We start from the raw sequence: 24,227 nt of genomic DNA, 5'->3' as shown, positions 1-24,227 counted from the left end.
TCTTCTTTAAGAACATGTATCTTCCCTTTCCTTGTTCTGAATGTGAAACAAGCTGGCGCTAAAGCAGTACAGGGTCTCAGCTCGTTAACTGAGTATTAATGTCAGGATAGACTGCCCCTAGGAGCCTCTGATTTATAGGTTGAATTCACGGATCTAGCTTCTAACCTAATTCTCATGCATGCTGCTCAGTTCCCCTTTTGTGGCTGAGTTGATGACTGCAGAATAATGTGTGTGGGCTAGGGTGGGGAGCAGAGCTGCTGTTTTTGGAGGCAGCATATTTGCACAGCCTGATCAATGTAACTTTTGATGTATTCTTTTCAGCCAGCCAGCTCTGAGGAATGCTGAGTTACAAACAGTAATCTGGTGTTTACTGCAACTGAAAAGGTATAAAAACTATTTCTAAGGTTTGTTCTTAACAGTACAGAGAGGCATTTAAAATCTAAACATCTGATTCTAGCTTCCTTCCCAGAAAATAAGGGTTCAAGTTCTCTTTGTAGAGGACTCACAAGCTGTGCTTTCCTCAGGACTAGAACCACTGGCCTTTAAGATGAGACCCTGAAAGCAACCCAGCATTTCCGCAAGTTTGTGAATGGCTATAACAACCATCCATGTATTTATACCTGCAGCTATCCATTTAATTTGTCTCGTGGCAAGTTTAAGTCTCCACAGCACAAGGTATATGAATCTAAACTAGTAGATCAGCAGGGGTTCTCTCGCCATCAGCAGCTCTCTGGTCTTTCTCTTGTATTATGTAAATGCTGCAATTCACCTTCCTTGGTTAATATTACATTACCTAGCAGCTGAAGTGAAAAATTGGAGAAGTTTATTTTAGGGAATTCCCAACCACTTTTGATTGGCCTTTTCTGACCTCGGGTTTTATTATCTCTGCACATTACCTTCCTTCCTTCAGTTCCATCATTCAGCATCTCTGTTGAAACATAAAATTAAGTCTGCTGTGGCAGCAAAAGCTTAAGAAAGCAAAGATGAATGCAGTAGCCATTCTAGTTCAACTGTCATTGTGGAAGTCTCATCTACGGGGCCTGATAAAAATATAGAAGGTCCTGTTTCTCTGAATTCAGAAAAAAAACTCTTAGAACAGCTCACAGAAGACTGAACAGAAAGAGACTATAAGGCAGTCATGGACTCACCATGCAGCTAAAAGCCTACTTTTCAAATTATACTGCAGTTTTCTGTTGGTACTTTGTGTACAGGAAAGAAACTGGCCTCAGATGCCCACAAACATGCTACATCTAAACATCAATAGAATAATGTAAAACCTCCACACAGCGACGCTCTTCAAAGTAATCAGACAGAGCAAGCAGGATTACCACAGAAGCATGGTGTTTAATCCCAGTCCATCTTGAGCAGTGCAAAACACTGCTATTACTCCACTCAGCTGAACCTGTTTGGTATCAGTGCTTGAGAACACATGAAACATCAGCAAGCAAGGCCTGAATGTGCACATACACGTGGCCACCAGCTAGTCTATGCCAAATATCTCAGGCATGTCATCTCTCCCATCACTTTTTTCCCCTCTATTGCCCAACTGGAAGTTGAAGCTGCCTTCTCCCTGTTCTTAGAGGCTCTCCAGCACTCAGATGCCACAAAATTTAGCTCTACAGCTTCCAACTTTCCTGGACTGCAGCCTTCAAGCAAGAGTGAATTAATAGAGAAATGTAGCAAATACATTAGAGGTTATCAATATATATTTGCAAAACGCAGCTTACCGTATCAGGAACGGGCACCACTTTGTAACACGATGGCCTTGAAGCAAACCACAACTGCACTATTGCTGAAACCTTAATCCTGTGCATGAAGTAGCCTTATCAGATCACACATGTACAAGTTTCCTATGTAAAGGTCTGCAAAGGTAAAGCAGAGTCATTATCTTCAGCCTTAACAAAAGGTTGACAAATGCCACTGGTGAAATACAAGAGTTCTGAAGTTGCTTCCAGAATTATTCCACCTTAGCAGGAACTGCTGAAGCTGCCCAGCAATGTGAAGAGACCTTTCTGTAAGTGGCACACAAGTAAATTGTTAGTTAAGTAGATTTACACCTTGTTGCCATTAATATTTTTCTGCTTAAAAGAGTTCTGCTCACTGTTTGCCTGAAGCATGTGAGAACAAAACAAGGGTATGGAAAATCATCTACAGTCTTTCTGGTTGCGGAATTTCATGAAGCAACATCTTCACCATCTGGACCGGTGCCAGCATCCCATTCGTTTTGTCAGCACATAGCAGTGGCGTTTTAGTTAAGATCCTTACCAAGTTCTCCTGTTATTAGAAAAGAACAGTGTTGGAAAGAAGAGCTGTCATGTTTATTTTAAATTCTCGTGGTGCCAACTGATTTATACGCGTTCCATTAACACCAGTGCTGCCTGGGCCATGTCATACAATGCAACTGTTACGGCAGAAGCCCCATAGCAGACACCTCAGACAGGTGGTGGATAAAAGCTTTCAGGGCATTTTTTCATGTTTTAAACCACCTTCATAATTCAAATTACAATCAATTTCATTTCTTTCTGAATCAAGAAAACACTATATAACCAGATACACATAGGAAAATTATGCTAGCCAAATCATACCTTCATACAAACAGCAGTTATACAACATGACACTGGTAAAGTTACTGGCTCAATCCATTTTGAAATTGCTGAAAAAGACAATAACTAGATTACTGAAGATTAGAGGTGATATTTTTATTTGCAGAATGAGAATTGGGGAGAAAGAGGAAGGGAAGGAGTTAAAAATAGTAAAATACGGTCATCCTGAAGAAGCCATCCCTCCTAGTAAGTTACCAAACCTAAGTTTTCTCTTTAAACTGAATCACCAATATATTTACAGAAGAGTCTAAGAATGTCAGTCAGTTCTCATGGAAATATGGACTGTAACCAGATAAACAGAAACAATGCTTGAAATAAAAGTGAATTTGAACCAACATGCAGTTTGCTTCCATCACTTGTATTTTATCAGGCATCCATATGCTGTGCAATACGTTTCATTCAACACATCATTTGAAACCCACAGGTAACCAAGAAAGAAGTAAATTGTTACAATTAGCATCTTTATGTAAAATTTCACACTTCACAGAACAATGCAATTGACACAGGGTTTACATAGAACATTAGGCAATATTTTGCACTGTGATGATTTGGAAATATTATTCACTGCACAATACTGACAGAGTATTTACAGAAAACAACAGAGCAATCATTAGTCTCTTATAAATAAGGTGACCAAATATCCTGGGCCTCCTATCTCAACATGCAATCTCCCTCGTGATGAGGACAGACCAGTACTTTGCTCTTAACGAGCCTTCTCTTTCCCTGTCAGTCTTCCAAAAAGAAAAGAAAGATCCCACACACAACCAGAAGTAGCCAAACAACAGCAAAATCCCCTTCATGTTATCAAGTTTAAAATCTCAAGCCTAGCTCATTCTTTTAGAATTGTGGTTCCTATCAAACCTGTTTCTATTGCTTTATTTTAGTGAGTTTCCACTTTCCCTGATGCAGTGCTGATCTCAACCTTACTGAGAGTACAGAGGACTCAGGAGAGCTCAGCTGCAAAAAGGCATTGTTATAGCAGCAAGGAAAACAAAAGAACACAGCTTGCAGGCAAAAGGAAAAGGAAGCTGAAGTCCCCATTTGTGTTTAGAAGGATTATGAGACGATGGACATTTTGGTCGCCTTAGTTACAAGTGTCATTTGTAACTTGCATGCATGTACTTTTGTAATCTGTAAAAGTGTTGAATATCACAACCACACACAGCTCTATTCAAACACCGAACTGGTAACCAGCTTTATAAACAGCAATCATAGGGATGAAGTAGCTTTCTGTCCCAGAAGTCACAAAACAAGATATTCCTAGAAGTCCTTTTTTTTTTTAAAAAAAAAAAAAAAATCCTCCAGATGTGCACATTGATCTATTGATCTGTTCGAGTCCCATCTCTTTGTAGCCAGCAGTAATCCTACAGGTATGACCAGCTCAAGCAGTGACCCTTTACAAGTTGCATATGCGGTTGCCATTAAAGTTGACATTCACCAAAGGTTACCATACATGGTTCTGGGTACCACAATTATCGGCAAATCACTTTAATGGTGACCACTATATTACAAGTTACTCCAACTACACACACATCAGAAAGGATTATTACAGAGACAATACTTTACACTCTTATACCTGCAGCTTTCAGTTGGGTTTATTTTGTTGCTGTTTTCTACATGGTGGTGGTCTCCCGTGACGCATAATGTGTTTTTCCAAACTATCTAGGATGGCAATAGCAATCCTCTGGACATGTGGATCAGTCTGGACATTTTCCTTGATGTTGTATAAATGCTGTAAGCCACCTTCTTCAATTAACATGCTGCAGTACCTGGTAGCTGTAATAAGATAAAAATGTTAATCCAAAAAAACGCGTCTAGGGTAGAAGTAGCAGATATTGTAAACACTGATTCAAATCCACTTTCATCTCCTATGAGGCAGGCAGCATTTAAGACACTTCCTGAAGTCTTGTAGAGTGAATAAAAAAGGCTGAAAAACAGGCCCTTTGAAAACATTTTGCCAAATACTACTTACATTGACTAGTATAGAAAATAGTTTAACTAGGATAAGTTGCTATGAAAGACTTTTCAAGATAAAATTACATTTTTATTTCCATTTTAGTTATTGCTTTTGAAAAGTCTATATCAGTTGCAGTGTTATCACATGCAGAGCAGCTATAAAAAGAGCCACAGCTGTAACGTAACACACAAGCTTCAGAAGCTGTCACAAAAAGGTCACAATGACTGTAATGCAGTCCACAGGGCATGATAGCAGATGTGCTTAACTTCACCCTTCACCCAAGTGATGCAGCACCTGACCTGTTTAAATGCTGATACTAAACTTTTCACTGGGGATCACATTTGCTGCGGCGCTACTAATATTTTAGGTACGTTAGCTCATCGAGGTGTGAAACAGCAAAAGGAGAAAACAAAATTAATGCCGTTAATTCCAGACTACTTTTCATTCCCACATAGAAGAGGAGAGCAAAATAAAATGTATCTCCAATCCAGGATGAAATGTCATCCTGGTGCCAAGCTTAAGAATTTTCCCCATAGAAATCTTCGTATTTCAGAATCATTTTTTCCCTCCGCGTACATTATTACATTTGCTAACAAGCATTTAGTTTCTCTGCACCTTTCTCCAGAAGCTTCTGGCACCAATTGCCATCAGAACTAAACTTTAGGATATATAATCAGAATGTACATATATAAATATGTCAGGGCTATACTTTTTTGATCTCAAATCAGGCATACGTCATCCAGTTATTCACAGCCTTTGCATTCTACAGTGCAGTTACTCACTGTCAGTACAAACCTCTGTGGCATGTTGAAAGCGCAGAGGTTAGGGCAGCACAAAATAAACACTAAAAATAAATAGAACAAATAAGACTATACCAAGCTAACAGAGCTGAGGCACAAAGAGGGGAAGAAAGCTTGCTTTAATTTCATTAAGACAGGCTTAAGGTGTCTTAATGAAAAATTGTTATTCAAAGTCTGACGACTAAAACTGCTGTCAGAACAGTCCTACTTCAACATAGGAAAAGTCCTTATGGGCCTTGGGATAGAGTACCCTAAGAACAACATCTCATTATAGTTCTGAGCTCTACAAAGAGCAGAAAAAACATATTTTATGTGCATTTATATATCCTGCCATGTTATTGCTTGGTCCTGAATAGATGCATTTTCACTGCGGAAACAGTGATTTATGGGACAGGGATAAACAAGCATAGCTGCTGTCGGGAAGATTAAAACACTGGCACAGAAAGTATTTTTAATACTGCAGAGGAAAGCTGCTTTATACACGGTAGAAGTTAATGAAAATATACATACTCGTGTCATCTACATTTATATATTTTTAAAAGTCATTAAAAAGTCAGGAAGGTTTGTCCAGCCTTATCCTTTAGGTATGCTCCGGGGACTTATTTCCTTCCCCAGTGCTTGTGCATTTCATTATGTTCTACTACCAAAGCATTTTAAAAAGAAGATGCCGGTGTTCTCATTTTGCAGATGAGAAAAGCAGATTAAGAAATAGTCTTTCATGTAACAGCAAGTTATTGCAAAAAGGTGATTAGGGACCGGGATTACCTAAAACTTCTGTTCTGGTGGTAAGAGATAGCTACCTGCTGTAATCCTTGTTCTCCTTTAATTTGGAAGTAGTTTGTTGCCCATTACTAATATCGACATTTCTGAATAAAAATACCTGTGCAAGCTGCAAATGTAGTTAATCTTAACATGTCTACATTCTGGAATTAATACTGTGCATTCAACAGTAAAATTCCATCAAATGGATTTATAGAACTTTTATAATTTGCTTTTCCTGCCCCATTTAATAAAAGCCTCAGTGTAGTTTCTCCAAAGGATCAGGAATCATAGGAATTCCTATTATTCCCACTTCATGCTAGCGATTAATATGCTAGGAAATAACAATTTTAAGGGTAATTTTATCTTAATACATACGATTTTTGCTGCAGACGTGCTGCATGGCCCACACTGCCCATAACTGGACACCAGGTGTCATGAAACAGCCAAGTAGTGGAAAAAATGGATTAAAAGACCTATTTAAAAAAAAAAAAAAAGAGAAAGAGAGCAGCATCTCAGTCAGCATCTCATTTTGCTACCAGACATTACTTCTTCATAGATCATATCATAGATCTACTGATTCATTGGCAAATATAACTGCGACAGACATTTGATAAACTGGAGTTTTAGATGTAAAAGGTGACTGCCTTTTGATGTTTAAGACAATAACCAGCAAAAATATAGATACCGGAAATAATGATTAAACGGACAGTAATTATCTAATTGTACTTTTTGGCGTCAAGTCCCTTTATCTAGGACAGACAGTGCTAACCCAGTGCATGCCAATACAATCTTACTGGTTAATCTCAGTTTTTAAGTCTTTTAGACATGGATGCAAACATCTTTAATAGAAATTCACACAGAGCGATATTACATTTATCTTTCACAGGAGTCCCTACCCTTCTTTGGTCACGAAAGGAAAACCAGCATGCTGCATATTTTGAGCTGACAGGCATTTTTCTGCTTGACAAAACCAGGTCTGGCTAGCAGCCTACTCTGCTTCAGTAACAAGTTTTAAATTTAGTTCAATTCTACTGTATTTTCCAAACTCTAAATCAAGACAATTGTTACCTGTAAGCCACCATCTCACACTCTGGAGTCGGCCAGTTCAAAATGGCAGAATGCTGCAAAATACAGAACAAAGAACTGTCAATGTTAAATACAAACATACAAAAATAGAAGAGCACAATAAACTGCACCGTCATTTCAGTACCAGTTGTTCAAGGAGAGAGGTCCTCTGGCTGCGACTTAATGTCCAGGCTTGCTCTCCTCGAGATATTAAATGAGCAATAATCCCTGCTGCAAAATAGCTGACTTCCACCTCCACACTGTGCAATAATTTACTGATGTGGTCTATAAAGTCCTTCCACATTAATTCAGAATGGAGTTCTTTAACTTCAGCTATGTTATTCTGGAGGGGAGGGAAACAAAGAGGGAAGGAAAAAAAAATATTATCAGGGAGATGAACATAAGAATTTGAACTACAGAGTGCACGTAAACACATATAAATGCCAGGATAAGATCTTCATATGTTCAGGTGACAGTCAGATACCAAAATGCTACTTCTGTTTTTAAAACTTTTCCAGTTTAATGCAGAAATTTGCCTTAGAATACAGAAGTTTTCTCATAAGTAATTTTGGGTCATTAACATGCAGATTACGCTAACTTCAAGGCTACTTTTAACATTTCTCAAACATAGTCAATTTCGATAAACTTCACCAGGTGCACAATTCTGAATTACATTCATTTTCAATTAACTTTTGCATTTAGACATATCTGAAGCCTCACTCACTGCTCTTTCATAAAAGCTCTTTTTGTTTACTGTAATCATCAATTTCAATACAATCAGTGCTTTTGGAGAATTGACAAAACAGTCTGAAACAATGTCAGTTGTGAATAATGAACACTATCAAGATTAAATGAATGCAAAAACATCAGGCAAATTTTCAGATTAACGTGGGGAAAAAAAAAGATCAAATTTTAACAACACAGATTTCAGACTTTTTGTTTATCTCACCAGAAGTCCAAGAACTTTCTGTTGAATGGATGATTCCGATGGAAAGGACTGTGGAAAATAGAAAGAAACTATATGTAACTGCTTATGCTTATTACTGAAACAATTTTAATTATAAACCTTTGCTGGCAATCCACAGGGAACCATACTACTCACCTCTAAGACTCTCATGAAAAGTTCTAATCCTTGATTTTCAATGAAGTGCCGACACGTTGTTGGAGATTCATCAGTGAGGTTCCAAAGTGCACTCAGTGTGAACTTGAGGGTAGTATCTACAAGATTCTGATTTGTTTTCTGCTTAACTATTTGTAAAAGTTGCTGGAAAAACAAATAAAAGGAAATCCTAGTTATGATTGTATATCAAAAAACATATTGGCTCCTCTGCTTGTTTCTGTGCAGCCTTGGGTAATGCAAACTGCATTTATAAGCAGAATAAAGACCTAAACTATAGAATAAAGACCCGAACTATACCAAACAGAATTGTTATTAAACCTTTTTTCCCCCCTTTTGAATATGATTGCCTGCTTGAATAATTCCTCTGTTTTCACCATAATTACATGTGTAGTGTGATTACTGATGGACATTGACAGCACTAACAATTTACTTCAAATACTCCTTTTTTAAGGATCTTTAGTCTTATAGAATGAAGTTGAAGCCAAGAATTTCTTGTTATTTTACTTCATCTTAACTGTACCAAGTTTTGTCACTTTGGCTTCTTTTCATCTATGCTATTATGTCTCATAACCATTGTGCTTGATACCATCTCTAGCAAATTCTCTAGCCTTTTCTGTTCCAAAGAACTTGCAGATGAATACAGGTTAATGCGTTCTTAGAATTCTATCTACTTATTTTTGTTTTATATCTTTAGGAATACCGTCAGCATGCATAGCTCGAGAGGATGGTATTTTTGACTGTTAAGAAAGTATCTGACTTACCCTAACAATGAAGAGCTCTGCACCAAGTTGGGCTGTTTGCTCTGTCGAAAGCTATAAATAAATAAATCCATCATCAACACTTTTTTTTAAATGTACTTTAGAAATACTATCTGATCATTTCAAAGTTTTATTTTTTTACCTTTGCAGCAAGAATGGAAATTATGGCTACAGCCATCCTTTGCATGTTTTGATCTTCATGATTACACAGCCACTGCATAACAAGTTTGGCTGCTTCAAATCTGAAAGTTAAACATCAGTTTAGTTTTCCCAAGTCTTGTAAGTCTTACCAAAAGAAAGATGTACACAGAAGACACTTCAGATAGAAATGCATGCAAGACCAAAGGAACCAGAAGTGTGCCTTGTATCAAAAACGGAGGAATACATCAGGAAATTACGTGTATTGCATGAACCTCAGTCAGCTTCAAGATGTTTGCTTAGGATATCTTACTTCTTATCTTACATCAAAGTGCACAGGAATTGCTTCCAAAGAAGGAAGAAAAATTTGACACAATATTCTGAAACAGCAGACCAACATACTTTAAAGCCTTTTAGCAAACCATCCAAGTAGAAAAGTCTCTGCAAAAAACAATCCCACAGTCCCACAGAGAAATTCTGACTTCTGTTACAGGATTAGTGGTAGACCTATCCAGGTGAAGTAAAAATACCTGCATACTAGAGGTTTTTATTACAGACCTACGATCAAAACTATTATGTATTACTGGCCCAAAATACCACAGACCACAAGCATTAACACATTAGAATGATTTAAATTGAGGAAATTGAGACAAGAAAACAACCCCGTGATCATCAAGCCTCTAGAGCAGCCATGACTTTCCAAAGACCAAGAAATCATAAACATACTTAAGTATTAAAAAACAACAGAGAAAAATATTCTGCAATGCTACAGCTCATTTTAATTGACATAAAACTTGCCTGTTAAATGGAACATCCTGAAGGATTCTGTCACTGCACAGTGAAAGAAGGCAATTCTTTTGCAGCTATAAGAAATGAAAAAAATGATTTCAGAGACACACATTTCAAAACACCTTCTTGCTATGAATCATTAAACATATTTCCACAAGCGAAGTGATCATAACTAAAAAAAAGTAACCACATATCCAAAGTTTGCCTGAAGAGATGTTTGTTTTTAAGACAAGACAATATAACTGCTGTGCATTTCTGCTTAATCCTGCCTGGAAAATGGTTTCATTAGGGTAAGAATCATAGTTTTGTCAGATATCCAACAACATTACCTCTTGGTTTCCATTTTGCCCATTCAAGGAGACATTCACTCTTCTCAGCAAGATCACCTCTAATGGCAACCAACTCACCCAACAGTATTTTCTACTTCATTTGCAAGTTTAATTTCATGAAAGTCTTTTTAACAAGCCACATTATGGTAACATTGATTCTACTAAGTACAGTCCCATAGGGCATGAAGCACAAAAGGAAGTAACATTTACTTAAATCCTGCACAAATGTAGCTGCATGAGTACTTGCTTACAGCTGCTCTTGAGGTCATGAGATGTGGAAAAATCTCTCTTAAGATCCACAACATAGAGAAACCTACAGAAAATTAGGAAATTTCATCTTTTACCTGTTGATGATTTGGGAAATGTTCCATGGCCTTCAGGAGCAAGTGAGTAACATCAGCCAGAAGCCGCACAGGCATGCCCGCTGCTAGGTCTTGCTTGGTTAGGTTAAAGACACACGCACTTGCTGCTAACTGCACAGGCAAATTCAGGGGGTGATTTCTCATTCCAACAACCACAAGCTGAAATGCAAGAGTTTTATCCACATTACTTACATATATGCTTGTGCACATACCCCAAGAGCAATCCACTGTTGCTTCAGGCCACGACAATGACTAACTTCTGCCTCCTCTTTACTTAAGTGAAAAAACTCATCTGATATGATTTTAATTCTCAGAAAGAACATTTCGTTCTGCTCAGTGATTGAAAGCTGACAACTTCTATTTCTCCAAGTCCTTTTGTACTGTTTGCAGCAGCCCCTCAGAGGGGATCACAGAGTTGCAGAATCATCTAGGTTGGAAAAGACCTTCAAGATCACCAATTCCAACCATCAACCTGACCTTTCAAGACCCATCACTAAACAACATCCCCTAGTGCCATGTCCACACCTCTCTTAAATACCTCCAGGGATGGGAATTCCACCACTTCCCTTGTCAGCCCGTTACAATGCTTAACTACCCTCTCTGTGAAGAAAGTCTTTCTCATACCCAGCCTAAACGTCCCCTGGTGCAACTTTAGAGCATTTCCTCATGTCCTATCACTTGTCACCTGAAAAAAAGAGACTGACACCCTCCTCACTGCATCCTCCCTTCAGGTAATTGTAGAAAATGATGAGGTCTCCCCTCAGCCTCCTCTTCTCCAGCCAATCCCAATTCCCTCAGCCACTTCTCATAAGTCTGTTTTCTAGTCCATTCACAAGCTTTGTTGCTCTTTCCTGCGAACACTTGAGCGACTCAATACCCTTCTTGGAGCGAAGGGTCCAAAACTTAACACAATATTCAAGGTTATTCTAGCAACATAAAGCCAATTCCTAGAATGGGTTTCTAAGGAAGTTTCAGGAATTGCCACTAGTTAGAGCCCAATGTATGACTAACAATTATTTGTTCATTTGCTACCAAACTGGCAGATGACAGTGGAGAGAAATATCCCTTCCCTGTTATTGTTCTTTTTGAAGTATCAGCAGAAGGCACTGCTGTACATGGGGAATAAGACCAGACAAACCTTTGATTTGACCCAAGATAACTATGTTCTAAAGACCTAATTCAGTACCTGAAAAAAACTTCAAATCATTCACAACTACTAGTGATGCTAATAAATTTAGACACTAAATTAGTGCAGATCAATTTCAGATAACATAAAACACTACTAGGGCATCATCTCCATCATTAAATCATTGTTAATTTTTATCCATTGTTAAAATTTTAGCCTTAAAAATCACATTGGAAGCGTAAAAGTTTAAAATTAATTTTTAACAGGGTTTTGGGGATGGCCTCCTTACAATCAGTTTAAGGAATGATGCAAGACCTTCTCATCAAGATTATACTATTTTACCTTTAAAATTTCAGGCTTTGTTTTTTCCATAACATGTGTCAAGCTGAATAAATGAAAGAGTGCTTCTCTCACAAAAAAGGCCCGTTCACTGTAACGCTTCAGTGCTTCAGAAATCTGAGTCTCATTTGCTTCTCCTGACACCTATGAACAGACGAATAATCTTTAGTTCAAGATATCATCGTTTACTTTAAGAACTTTGTTCATAAAATTGCAAAGTTGCAGTTTCAAAAGTGCTGATATTTCAGCCAAAGCCTTCAGTAAGCAAATGATTACATTATCTGCCCATATTAATCCAGCACTACGTGATCTTCAAACATTCTTCATAAAGAATCCCCTTTACAAGACAAAATTAGGCTTCAGACACCACTATAAGCACATCCATATGAAACCACTAAGTAAAAGTAACATTTTATGACTAACAAAAACTGCTTATGAAACAACAAATGCCTAAAAGCAGTATATGAAACTGAGTGCTCTGTCAAATAAACTGACAAATATATTTTGGCTGATATTTTTTGCTCCGGGTTCTAGCTCTGCCAATAAATATTTACATTTTTTGTCTCCATCAGGTTTCCTATAAGCTAGATCTGTACCTCTCCAGCACCGTATTAAAGAACTACCTCATATGCACTACAAAAGAAAACATTCTTGTAATGTTTTAACATGGATTTAAAGTCTGCTAGCACTAAACTAATTTATGTTATATTAGTGCATTAGAAGCTACTGACTGTTGACTAATACAAGCTTAAGTTTAGAATACTAAATGAGCAACTAGCTGCAAATTTTTCCACCTCCCAACCTACCGCATCTTCCATTTCACTGTATTTAACCTACTTTGTATCTGCGTGTTGTATAACTGCAGGTTTGTTCCTCAGTCCTACTATGTTTAGAATCATTGCTGCAAACTCTGTTTTTTGGTTTTCTTGGGGGAAGCACACAGAACTTGTTCTACCTAATTTGTCACTTAAGGGAAAGCAAATGTTCACAGATCAAAGTGTCACTTTTCATGCATCTTTATCGTATGGAACCAAATTTTTCATAACTGGCTAGACCAGGAAGATATTACAGCCTTGAGAGAAGTGATACCATCTCGGACTTTAGTTTATGCTCTCTACCAACTAGAGCAGGGCAATCATATTTACTGACATATTCTGCAGCCACTATGTGAGGAATTCCACTCAGCTTCATGGTTTTAACTACAATGTCTGTCTAGCATTTAATCTTTCAAGAACTTTCTATAGCCAACTATCATAGGACTGCTGTAAAGATAACAATATTTTACTTTGACTGACTCCACAAGGGCTGTGTCCTGATTATTCTTTAGTAGTATCGAGACTAAACAGCTGAAAAAAAAAAAGAAAACAAGTGTGTACCTTTTCATAGCACAGTCACCTGAAGCATGTATTCTATATAGCTAATGCTTATTTCTTAGGATTATGCTGAATTATTTAATACCAAATGTGAGGTTTCATTTCTTGATGCCATACACTGATCATGTCAAATGGGAACTTGCTTTCTCCAACAAATGTTTCAACATTCATACACGCTGCTGTCAGCTGTGACAACCAGGTACTCAAGAGACTTGGCCATTAACAATTGTCAAAAGTTCCAGGTAAAAATTATTATTAAAAAATTGTCATTGCTGTGTTATCTCATTAGCATATAACAAGGGCATTCTACTTTTTAAACTGAATTGCAAAACTCAGCTTGCATAGGAGACATATGGCCACATTATGCAAACTCTTCCTCATTCCCTCTGCAGTTTCCTTTCACGACCTTCAAAAGACCTTTCAAGGCCCTCAAAAGACCTTTCAAGGTAGGTAGAAATATCGTAATCAGGAAATAGAAGAGGTGATGGAACACAACAGCAGCTCAGTTATTAAGTTTTATTGTATCTGCTGTGTTAATCATGAACTGCTCAAAGTTTATGCAAATTGTAACTCTCCCTCTTACATATTGCTGCCTTATGCTAGACACCGGGCAGCAAACCCAAGAATATTATTCCAGTAAATTATTTCAGACTAGACGTAGTTCAGCTGTCTTAGATCTGGTAGGTTAAGTCAGGACTTAACGCTCGCTAAAACGTTACAGAAAATAGATTTCTTTTTTACAATAGTATTATTTAAATCTAGCAGTTTCTGTTCCAAAATCAAGTAGGAATCTGACATGAAGTCACTAATTACAACTTACGGTTAAAATACTAACTGCCAGCCTTCTTCTGAAACACCTACATATATTTATTACAAATGATTAGTTCTACTTTTCCTGAACATTCTAATTTTTCAGCAAAATTAATTCTCCCACTTAACCTTTAGATTTCCTTCTCCTGTTAGGAATTCTGAGTAGCCGGCATCAGTAGCTAGCAGTCCTACAAACTGCATTGTTGGCCGTTGCTGGATAAATGCTTCTACTGCCTTATCTGTAACATGCTTCCTTCCAGAAATGTCCAGAGACACGAGGTTAGGCAAGATATCTTTCTGTTCCAGTAAGCGAAGTGCTATGTCTGATGTGAACTGTTTGTCATCTGAAATATCAAGATGATTTAGATATTTTAGTTCTCGTATCACATCCAGAATCTGCGTTGTGGTCATTTTCAAGCATTTCAGGTGGTGCATGGTCAAAGATTTCAGTCGGTCTTTGCAGGTGAGGAGTGCTGTTATGTCAGTAACAGAGGTGTTGGATATATCCAGACTTTCTAACCTAGGGAGTGATGCAACATCTGCCAAGTCCTCATTGTAGAACAGAACATTGGTAATACTTAATGCACGAAGCCCAGACAGTTGACTGAAGCACCTCTCATATGGGTCTTCCAAAGAAAGAGTTAGTGAGTTCAGCACAAGGCATTGAAGGTTTTGTTGGATCCATTTATTGCTGCCAAGTCCGCTTATAATGTCCGTGATTGTGATATCTGCATTCACCCCAGTAGCATCAAGTTCTACTAGCTTGTGATGGCAGAACGCTTTCCGGAAAGCCACGGCAGAGATTTTGGCTTTGCGGATACAAGCTCGTTTCAAACGCATCTGGTTGCCTCGGAAGATGCCCACAGTTCCATCATTCAGAAGCCCTGTTGGAAAACAGTGTTAGTGTTTGCTTCTAGTGTTGTACACCACTATTAAGAACCCAAAGGGAAACAAATAAGTGTTAACACAGATTAATTGCAAAATTAATCTTGGATCATTATGCTGCTGATCTCAACATTTTTTATTTGAGCTTCTGCTTTTGCAATTATGATTTCACTTTTGGATAATCTCAGGTTAAAGAATAGGACAGCAAAATGAAGACACTGTATACACAGTGCATTTTTCTTCAGAAGACAGAACACACAACAAAATAAAATGTAGCTATAATTTGAAAACATTCAGACTACAGCCTGCATATGCTGGATTTTCCCACTCAAACTGGTTAGAAGAGTGCTAAAAACTGAATTTCAAGTTTTCTTGAAGTTTTTCTTCCCTGGTCACAGTTCTGTTAACCTCAAAATAGCACCAGCAATTAATGATCCACTTCCATCCTGCTTTAACTCAATTGAATACTGTAGCATTCAACTGAATTCATAAGTAGGATCAATACACTATACTAAGCTAATTAAGTTATTTTATATGTTGCTCATGAAGAAGGTAGGAGCGTTGCTCAGAAACAAGCTAAGTGTGAGAAAGAAACCTAAAAATTGTTTCAAAGAGGAGAAACAGGAGAACAAGAGTGGGAAGGAGAGAAAGACAGCAGTGAAAAAAAGGAAATACAATAGCCTTGTCTGAGATTATCATCTGCTCTGTAGCAAGATGACTGCGTAAGTAGTCTTTTCCTGCAGCATACTGACAAAACACTAACTGAAAGATTTAGTTCCATGCACAGGATTATCTGAAGTACATCAGAAACACCAAGATATCTTATTTGTGTCTCATCAACAGAGCGATTACTACTTTATAAAAAGCCCTATGAGAAGGGTATGGGTACACAAGCACACACACAGAAGTAGGAAGTACACATCCTTCTAATTTTGCTCCCGAGGGTTATAAATGCCAATGTCCCTGGTTTGCAACTTCAAGCACAATGAAGATAGTAAAGAAATTGAAAACACACTATATTTGAATAAAAGCATCATTGCCGCTACAGTTTGTCTAGATTTAAGTCATGAGCTAGTAATTGTCTCTGTGACAAAGTTAAATTAATATTAAGATTTGCAGACCTTTCTAAAGAACATGTGCAATAAATAAATATAATTCAGTTCAAATATAACTAAATTACTTAGTAATGTTTGCTAATCATTTTAATTAAGGTTCAAGTCAGGCTCTCCCGCTGACCTACCTTTGCCACACCCCATTTATCTACCACCCATTTTTTTTTTTTTGACTTCCTGCACTGACACAGTGTTTGTGATGTTTCTGTGTCTGAAACTGCCCTCGTCACTGCTAGCACTGGTAATACATTTCTGTTCCTCGAATCTGATTTCTTGGGACTACTCTAAATAATTACTTATCAGAAAGTAATGCATGCTGAAGACAGAGAGCTTTGGGAGGTTGTGTGTTTTGTTGTGTTTTTGTTTTTTTTTTAGGACAATCTCTTCTGTTACACCCAGCTGGCAACAACTGGAGAGAATACCAGTATCTGCACAAAGGCAGCCAGCCACACCTGCACCTACAGGAGAGGGCTCTTGGTGTGCTTAAAGCGATTTTTCCAGTGTCACGTCTCATCTCTGAAGTCTGCAGAAATGGGTCTCCTACCTCTTCTCTAGAGTATTTTATACATTCACTGTCTTCATGCCAAGAAGCTTTTATTGACACACGCTTAATGTTTTCCTTTGTCATGCTTAAAAGCAAGCAAACAAGATGGCAGGTCTCTCTTCAAAAGCCTGTCAGAATATACTGGGCCAGTACTAACACATAGGAACACCACTATGTGCTTTTCATACCTTCTTATGCTAGTCTTGAAACTGACTGGCTTTTAGCAAAGAATTCCACTGCAACAAAAGTGCTAAAAGCACTTGTTCAAGAACATTCTCTTAAAAGTACATTTAATGAAAATCATAAATACAAGACAAAGGATTTTCAATTCAGAACTATCCATCCGGCTATGTAACATCCAGCTGAACCTGTGGCAAAACCAAAATAACAGAAATTCTCTATTCAGAGCTTAAGGAACACATTTTAAATAGCTCCGACATCAGAATCTACTAGAAAACACACCCTAACTGCAGTGCCACATTCCAGTAAAATATTTTCCACTGATGACCCACAAATAATTGTTTTACCATGAAATGCCATTGTCTGCAGCAATCGATCAGCCACTTCTTGAGGAAACATTCCTGGCTCCTGCAGGCACAGCGTTCCATCTTGCCTTTCCGTACAGAACTTCTCCAGGTTAGCAGTAAGGAAATTCAAACAGATGTCAAGCAAAGAATAGGGAGAAGCTTCCTCCTGTTGTATGCAAAACACAATGAAACAAAGGTGATTTAGTCAAATCATTTTTGCTGTCTATGTCTCCACCGTTCCTCTACAATGTTATTTTTAGGGAAATCATTATTTTTTGTTAGTCTGACTCACATTTGAACGGGCAAATATACACGACATGTTCCCCTTAGAGCCACAGTAAACTTGTGAGTTGGGTCACACAATAAGAGACTTGCCAAGCTGGGGGACAGCCTCCTCCCACGGTCACCCTGAGAGCCACAGCCAGCCTGTCTGCTGTACTTAAACCCTGCCTGAGATCACAGGCAATAAAAGTATTTTCCCAATTTCTGATGACAGAATTTGAATTTGTGACATTTGCTGGTAATTAATCGATCAAGACAGACTGAAAGAACTATTGTTTTAATCAAACGTTACTTCTTGATATAATTGCTTTTAATCTTCCATTTAAATCTATCCACCTCAGAAGTCTACCAGGAGCTTACATTAGGAATGTAGATAAATCTCATGTATGGTTAGGAGCAATTTCTGATACTGAAAAGTGCAGCTAAAGCTTCCGAACAACAACAACAAAAAAATCTAAATTAGAAAGATCCAAATTTTGTGCTGCAATGAAGTAACAATTATTACAGTATTCTTTCTGATAAAAAATACCAGTTTCCTCCTTTTATGCTAAGAACCTGGAAAATATCTATAGAGAACATTGGGTACATAGGACAAGGCAGAATATAAACTTCACATTTTCCTTCAGAGGGAGATTGCATATTGACACATGAAACTCAACTTTTTTTTTCTGGTCGGTTGGTTTTGGTTGTTTTTATTATTATTTTTTATTCAGCATCTAATAATAGCTTACTGTTTTCAGTCTCCCAGATTAATCAACATAAAGAATGACTCGCAGCCCTGTGAATCATCCGCAGCGCTACACAAAAGAAGGCTGAGTGACTGGTACATACTCCCCCGGATAATTTTGAAAATAACAGCAACAACTCTTGCCACATCTCATCTGTAGGAAGAATTGTAGCTTGCCTTTCATACTGAAAGTTCTGGATAATTCCACCTTTCTTTGCTAGTTCATTTAATTTCTCTTCTGTTGCTTCATTTGCCTAATATTCTCATAGCAAAAATAGAGAAATAAATAAAAGGTTATGTAGAAGAAATATAAAGAAAATGACAGAAATGCATCTTCTAAAATCAGGTGCACCTATTTGGGGTAGGGATGGAATGGAGCTTATCTTTAATGAATCATGAACTGCCAACAGAGAGAGACTGCAGTTTAATAGCTCCTGAAGACTTAAGTACAGGTTTGGGAACTAATAACTCAAAATTATTCAAATACAAGCTCTTTCTGCAGCTTTTGACATGCAGCTTCCACCCCTTTGACTTGATTTCACTAAGTGCTTAACTTCTGCTCAACTGGATTATTAAATATTATTGTTGAAGAAACGGGAGTTATTTTGTGATGTGACTTGCTCTCATTACCAGAAAACAGCAATTTTGGCTGCCTCCCACCACAAACTGATATGAAGAGGAGGGACAGAATTTGGAGTTGTTAACATCTTTTGTTTCTTTACAATGTGCAATAATGCCAGAAATACTTCTAGAGAGAAAAAAAAAAATGTTATTTTAAAATAATACATTTTTTAAAGGAATGGAGGAAATATTCTTTCTAAGTTGAAATTAATACACATGGCCAGGACTTATAAGACAGCTGCTGATTCAAACAAAAAATCAAAACCCTTATTCAAAAGCATATGAAAATTATTCTCACTTAAGCAAAGACAGCCTCAACTCTCGTTAGCTCTTGTGCTTCTAATTTGATGCTTAAACATGACAAAAAACAGAATACAGGCTCTGTTCATTCCTTCTGGCACTGTTGCATAATTTCTGCCAGAAAAGCTAAAACACTTCCATATATCGGTGAGCAAACTCCGATGAGAATTTTTAGCCATGCAGATAGGCTGCTAGCATATGACTCAGAAAGCTATTTTTTCAGCCTGTAGCTCTAGCTAGCCAATCTAACCTGGAGATATTATTTTTTTGTAATAAAATAATCACTTTAAAAGTCCATGCAGGGCTTCCCTCTAGCTATAAATGGCCAAAATCCACAAGCAGGGATCGGTCACACTTGGAACAGCAGAGTACCACTTATATCAACCCCACTTATGCCAGCTGCAGGAGACGTTTGTAACACTTCAACTTGTTACAAAACACACCTAGCAAAGGTTCCGGAGGTAACCTGGACAGTCAGGGGAAACATTTTTACATGCATTTAATAAAGTCCCTTGACATGCACCATAAAAGCGATTTCCTAGGCTGTCTGCTACTGAATTAGAATAGCTTGAATGCAACCTGCAAACCTTTCTATGAGCAAGTGGAACTCCTTTTCTTCACTTCTTACTTTGAGACAATATTGCCCAGTTAAGGAGCTCATAATAAAAGCCTGCAGTTGTATTTGAACACCTACAGGGGTCCGATTTCGGTGTTTCCCTTCTTTAGTTATGCTTTTGAATGTCAGCTTGAAAACAAACCTGGCAGTTGTTTTTCAGTTCATTTCACTTTCTGGTTATTTCAATTTCAAATACATATTTACAGCATTCAATTGAAGTGTCAACCACAGCTCAAGATTACTGTATTTTGTAAGGAATAGTACCTGTAATGGAATAACTTGGGATGGGATTTTTAATGCTTTTTTCTTTAAAACTTCTTTTAGTCTTCCAAAAAAAAAAAAAAAAAAAAAAAAAAAAAAAAACCAACTTTGTAAGTGCTTAATAAAACCAAGGCAAACAACCAACCAAACAAGGAGCTGAGGGAAGGAGAGTAAAGCACATGGCCATTGGCATCTAGCAGTAATCCAATACACTAGCGGACTGAAATGCAATCCCACCCTTAATATGGCATTACCTGGTTCAGCTTATAGTGTACGTCACTAGTGCAGTAGGGAAGGTTCTCACAAATAACACAATCCTTCATACTTTGTTAAAAACTCTTTGTGTTGACATTAGCTATTCCCAGACTATATCTACCTCTGTATTTCAAAATGTAGTTAAGAAGAAAAAGAAGAGCTTAAAGGGACATATTAAAGTACCCAGAATAAATTAGAGAGTCTCAATCCCAATTTTATTAATTTTATATTAATTTTATTATTTTAATTTTATTAAAAGTCTAAATTAATTGAGCATGAGTACCCCCCCAAAAAAATCCCGTTCCTTCAGAAGAGCATCGCCGTGCAACCACCTGCTTATACAACAATAACAAAAAAGAGACAAATTTAACTGATGTTTCCCGTCAGTAATCGCAATCTAACTTTGCAGGAAAACTAAATCCCACTGCTGTGTGGGCCTTTTTCACTATAGGCATTGTGATTATCCTACCAACTCCAGCCTGAAAGATCCAGTTCTTTCTAGCTTTGTGTCTCAGTCATTAAAAATCAAATCTTCCCCCCCAACCCCCCCAGTAGCTTTTGATCAGTTTTACCTCAATAAACCCGTATAAAGCCTTGGAAAACAGACAACAATTTCAGCTCCAGGAGAACTATTTCTAAGTCTCCAATTTTTGCACCCAATTACTGACTCAGTATGACAAGACACAAGTGCAAGAGGTCACTGTATGCTCTGCCAGGCCCATCTGCTTTTCTCCCCTGAAAGCTCAAGGAAGGAGATGGGGATACAGGATAAGGGACTTTTCAAGTAGTGGCAATTATTTCTCTTAAGAAGTAAGCAGGACAATAAATGGTAGCAGAGCCTTGGTTTTTAGCCCTAAAGATTTACTTTCTTAAAACGAACATGCTTAAAACGAAGAAGAAATACTAGCAGCTCAATAGCATTCCTCAGAATTCTCATGAGCACTAATAAGGGCAGTGAAAAATAAACAGATGGTTCAGTGATTTATGCTATGAAAAATGCTCTATGATTATCCTACTTAAATTAACAGAAACAAAATTAGGCAATTTATTAACCAGACTCACCAAATGATCATGCACAAAACTCAAATTTATTATTTTCATTAATTACTCTGGCACAAGTGGGATCATACTGATTAAAGTTGCTAGTGATACAAAGTTGGCAGAGGACACAAGGCATCTAAAATTAAAGAGCGCCACATTAAAGCTACATAATAAGACCATATACTTGAAAACTAATATAAAGAACTTCCGATATGAGTTCATCAATTAGAAATGACCGGAGAGAACCTGAAGGGTTCGCTTAACCACAAGGAAACACGAGGCAGCCAAAGAAGGTATCAGGAGAAGCATCAAGCAAAAATACGGAACTGTTATGCCATTTTCAAGGCACCAGCAGATCTCGTGGGGCTATTTATGTTAAGAGGTATCTACACCACCTCAGTTTGAACCTAAAAGCTACTATAATACGCTGGGGGGAAAAAAAAGCATGTTGGGAGGAGGAAGCAAAACCAGCTTATTAGCCTCGCAGATCAAAAGGTGAGAGAAGATATGAATGCTGCCTGTAAGTATGGCATGGGAAGGAACAAAGGTATGAAGGTGATGCACAATGCCGGCACGACAACAAAGGTGCATAGAGTCGCCATGAATCAGAGTTTTGCCACAGGTTTAAATGTCGGCACCCAGCTCCCAAAAAACGAAGCTTGCAGTCCACTGAACACCACAACAGGCACAGTGGGTACATACTTTTTAAAATATAGATCAAAAGCTTGCTTAGTGGATTAAGTTATGCTTTTACTAACTGCAGTCTATTAGAGTAGACAGCCCAGGAGGGTCTGGTGGTGTTTCAGAAGCAAATATGCACACTCATCTCCCGAGCAGGGAGCAGCACCATGCACGGCCTGTCTGTAACAGAGGGGCTGCCTTCTCCCTCCGCCAGCTGCAGCAGAGCCGTACTGGGCCGAGCCGGGCCGGGCCGGGCCGAGCCGAGCCGTGCCGAGCCCGACCCTTGGAGCCGGCCGCAGGTCCCCATCACGGCCGCTGCCGGCGGCGCCCCTCAGCGGCGGGGCGGGACGGGGGCTGGAAGCGCTCGCGCCCCGGGCCCCGCGCCCGCTCCGGCCAACGGCCGCGGCCGCCTGAGGGAGCCGGGCGGCCATACCGGCCCCTCGCCAGCCGCCCCGGCACCTCAGCGCCCCGCTGCCGGCAGCCAGCACCCCGGGGCAGCCCACCTGCCCCGCCGAGGGACGGCGGCCCCGCTGCCCCCCCCTCAGCGCCCCTCACTCACCATCGCGGCGCTGGGTGCCGGAGGCGAGCGCCCAGCCAGCCGGGTCCCGCAGCTTGCGGCTGCCTCTTCTTTTTTTTTTTTTTTTCCCTTCCCTTTCCCCCCCCCCCCCGGGTACTGGCTCCCCCCCCGACCTGGAAGTGAATGTAACGCCGGGCCCGCCTCCCTTAAAGCAGCCGCGACGGGCAGAGGACACCGAGCCCGGCTATGCAAACGGCAGGGCCAGCGCCGGGGGCTGTTACTCGCCAAAAAGCGCTGGCCCGGCCTGCCTGACCCTCCCCTGGGCTCGTTTTCGGAGGAGAAAACAAGGCCGGAGCTCAGCCTCACCTCCATGGTTTTGCACGAAGATCGGCCTCTTGCGATTGTTTCCTGCCCCAAATTGTGTCTTTGGGTAATACGAATAGCGAGCTGCTCCAGCACAATAGGTATTGCTTCCTGCTTTGAAGATGGAGAGGAGCTTTGCTATCAGCTCTTATACAAAATAATTTTGGCTTTCAGATACAGTAACAGCGATGAAGACCTCTTTCCCAACAAGTATTACTGTATTTACACTTGGTGAAGAGAACACAGTTACTTTTTGTTTCAGAATACACAGTGATACAATTGCTCTGTCCAGTTAAAATGAAATGACAGAGTTTGCTGTTAAATCTTTTAAGCAAAACAGCACACACATCAACATTAGGAAGAAATTACTAATATAACTTACATTTGTCATTAAAAGATGACAAAATATTTTGCAAACACCAAACAATTTTACCCGTTAAAGGACTATGCAGCAAAGGTCAGTTTTAGGCACAATTCTTTAGACTAGGATTTTGACAAATTCACTCAATCACTTCAACCTGAGTATCACTGTATGTCTTCACCTTCTTTTTGTCATTCCATCTGAATTTATGATAGGAACTGTTTTTCTTTCCCTCTCTGGACTCAGTGAAAACTTTGAAGCAACAGACAGATTCCCCGCCCAGTGCAATTTCCTGGTCTGCCCCACTGTACTGAGGAGCTGCAGTAGCCTCTGTCAGTAGCCACTGACTCTGCCTCTGCATCAGAAACTGCAAAGACAAAATCCCAACAAGACCAGACTCTTCGGGGATTTAAACCAGTTGAACTCAAGAGTTTCTACTGAGCCTGTGCAAAGTGATTTTTTTCAAAGCCTGATTCTCAGATGAACAATATAAAAGCTGGTATAAAAGCAGTTCATCTTCCAAAGAGCTTCTTCAGAACACCAGAGGACATAACAGGTACCAGTCAGCATGGGCCAAATACTGATACTTTCTTACTTGCATTCTCACACGTGTCGGTGCTTTTGCTTGATGCACTTTGGAGACGAGATTAAGCTTCGTGTGAACAATGTGTAATAACTCCAACACAAACACTAAAAAGCCTGACAAGTTTTAAGGAAATACTACAGCAATAATGTGAACAGAAGTTACAAGTGGAATTTTGACAGCACGCCCAGCAGGTGGTGCCAGCAGTCTGACCCAAAAT

The 24,227-nt window shown here is 38.9% G+C and overlaps 1 protein-coding gene across 2 annotated transcripts; it reads right to left on the bottom strand.

Moving 5' to 3' along the window:
* Window positions 1–2,945: 2,945 nt before the first annotated feature.
* LOC118171066 (protein zyg-11 homolog B) lies at window positions 2,946–22,886 on the bottom strand. Of its 2 annotated transcripts, none has more exons than XM_035333828.1 (14): window positions 22,743–22,886; window positions 17,400–17,565; window positions 14,461–15,215; window positions 12,152–12,292; window positions 10,666–10,842; window positions 10,002–10,066; window positions 9,208–9,307; window positions 9,069–9,119; window positions 8,290–8,451; window positions 8,137–8,184; window positions 7,333–7,530; window positions 7,191–7,243; window positions 6,498–6,595; window positions 2,946–4,379 (listed from the first exon to the last, which is right to left on the bottom strand). In XM_035333828.1, the coding sequence occupies exons 1-14, from the start codon at window positions 22,743–22,745 to the stop codon at window positions 4,189–4,191; spliced, it is 2,208 nt and encodes a 735-aa protein (XP_035189719.1). In that variant the 5' UTR covers window positions 22,746–22,886; the 3' UTR covers window positions 2,946–4,188. The 2 variants fall into 2 exon arrangements, with proteins under 2 accessions (XP_035189719.1, XP_035189718.1); XM_035333827.1 differs by lacking the exon at window positions 22,743–22,886 and adding an exon at window positions 17,692–17,733.
* Between the last annotated feature and the right edge of the window lie 1,341 nt (window positions 22,887–24,227).

The sequence above is a fragment of the Oxyura jamaicensis genome, chromosome 8 (assembly GCF_011077185.1).
Source record: "Oxyura jamaicensis isolate SHBP4307 breed ruddy duck chromosome 8, BPBGC_Ojam_1.0, whole genome shotgun sequence".
NCBI lineage: Eukaryota > Metazoa > Chordata > Aves > Anseriformes > Anatidae > Oxyura > Oxyura jamaicensis.
This window is presented reverse-complemented; position numbering and strand designations above follow the sequence as displayed.

Bases quoted from the DNA above. Each gene is read 5' to 3' on its own strand.
- LOC118171066 (XM_035333827.1), bottom strand. From the start codon at position 17,718: ATGTCGTGTATATTTGCCCGTTCAAAT. The intron at 10,843-12,151 runs GTAAAATAGTAT...CTTGCATTTCAG, and splicing joins CAAAGCCTGAAATTTTAAAG to CTTGTGGTTGTTGGAATGAG. The intron at 7,531-8,136 runs GTGAGATAAACA...CCTCCCCTCCAG, and splicing joins AGAAAGTTCTTGGACTTCTG to AATAACATAGCTGAAGTTAA.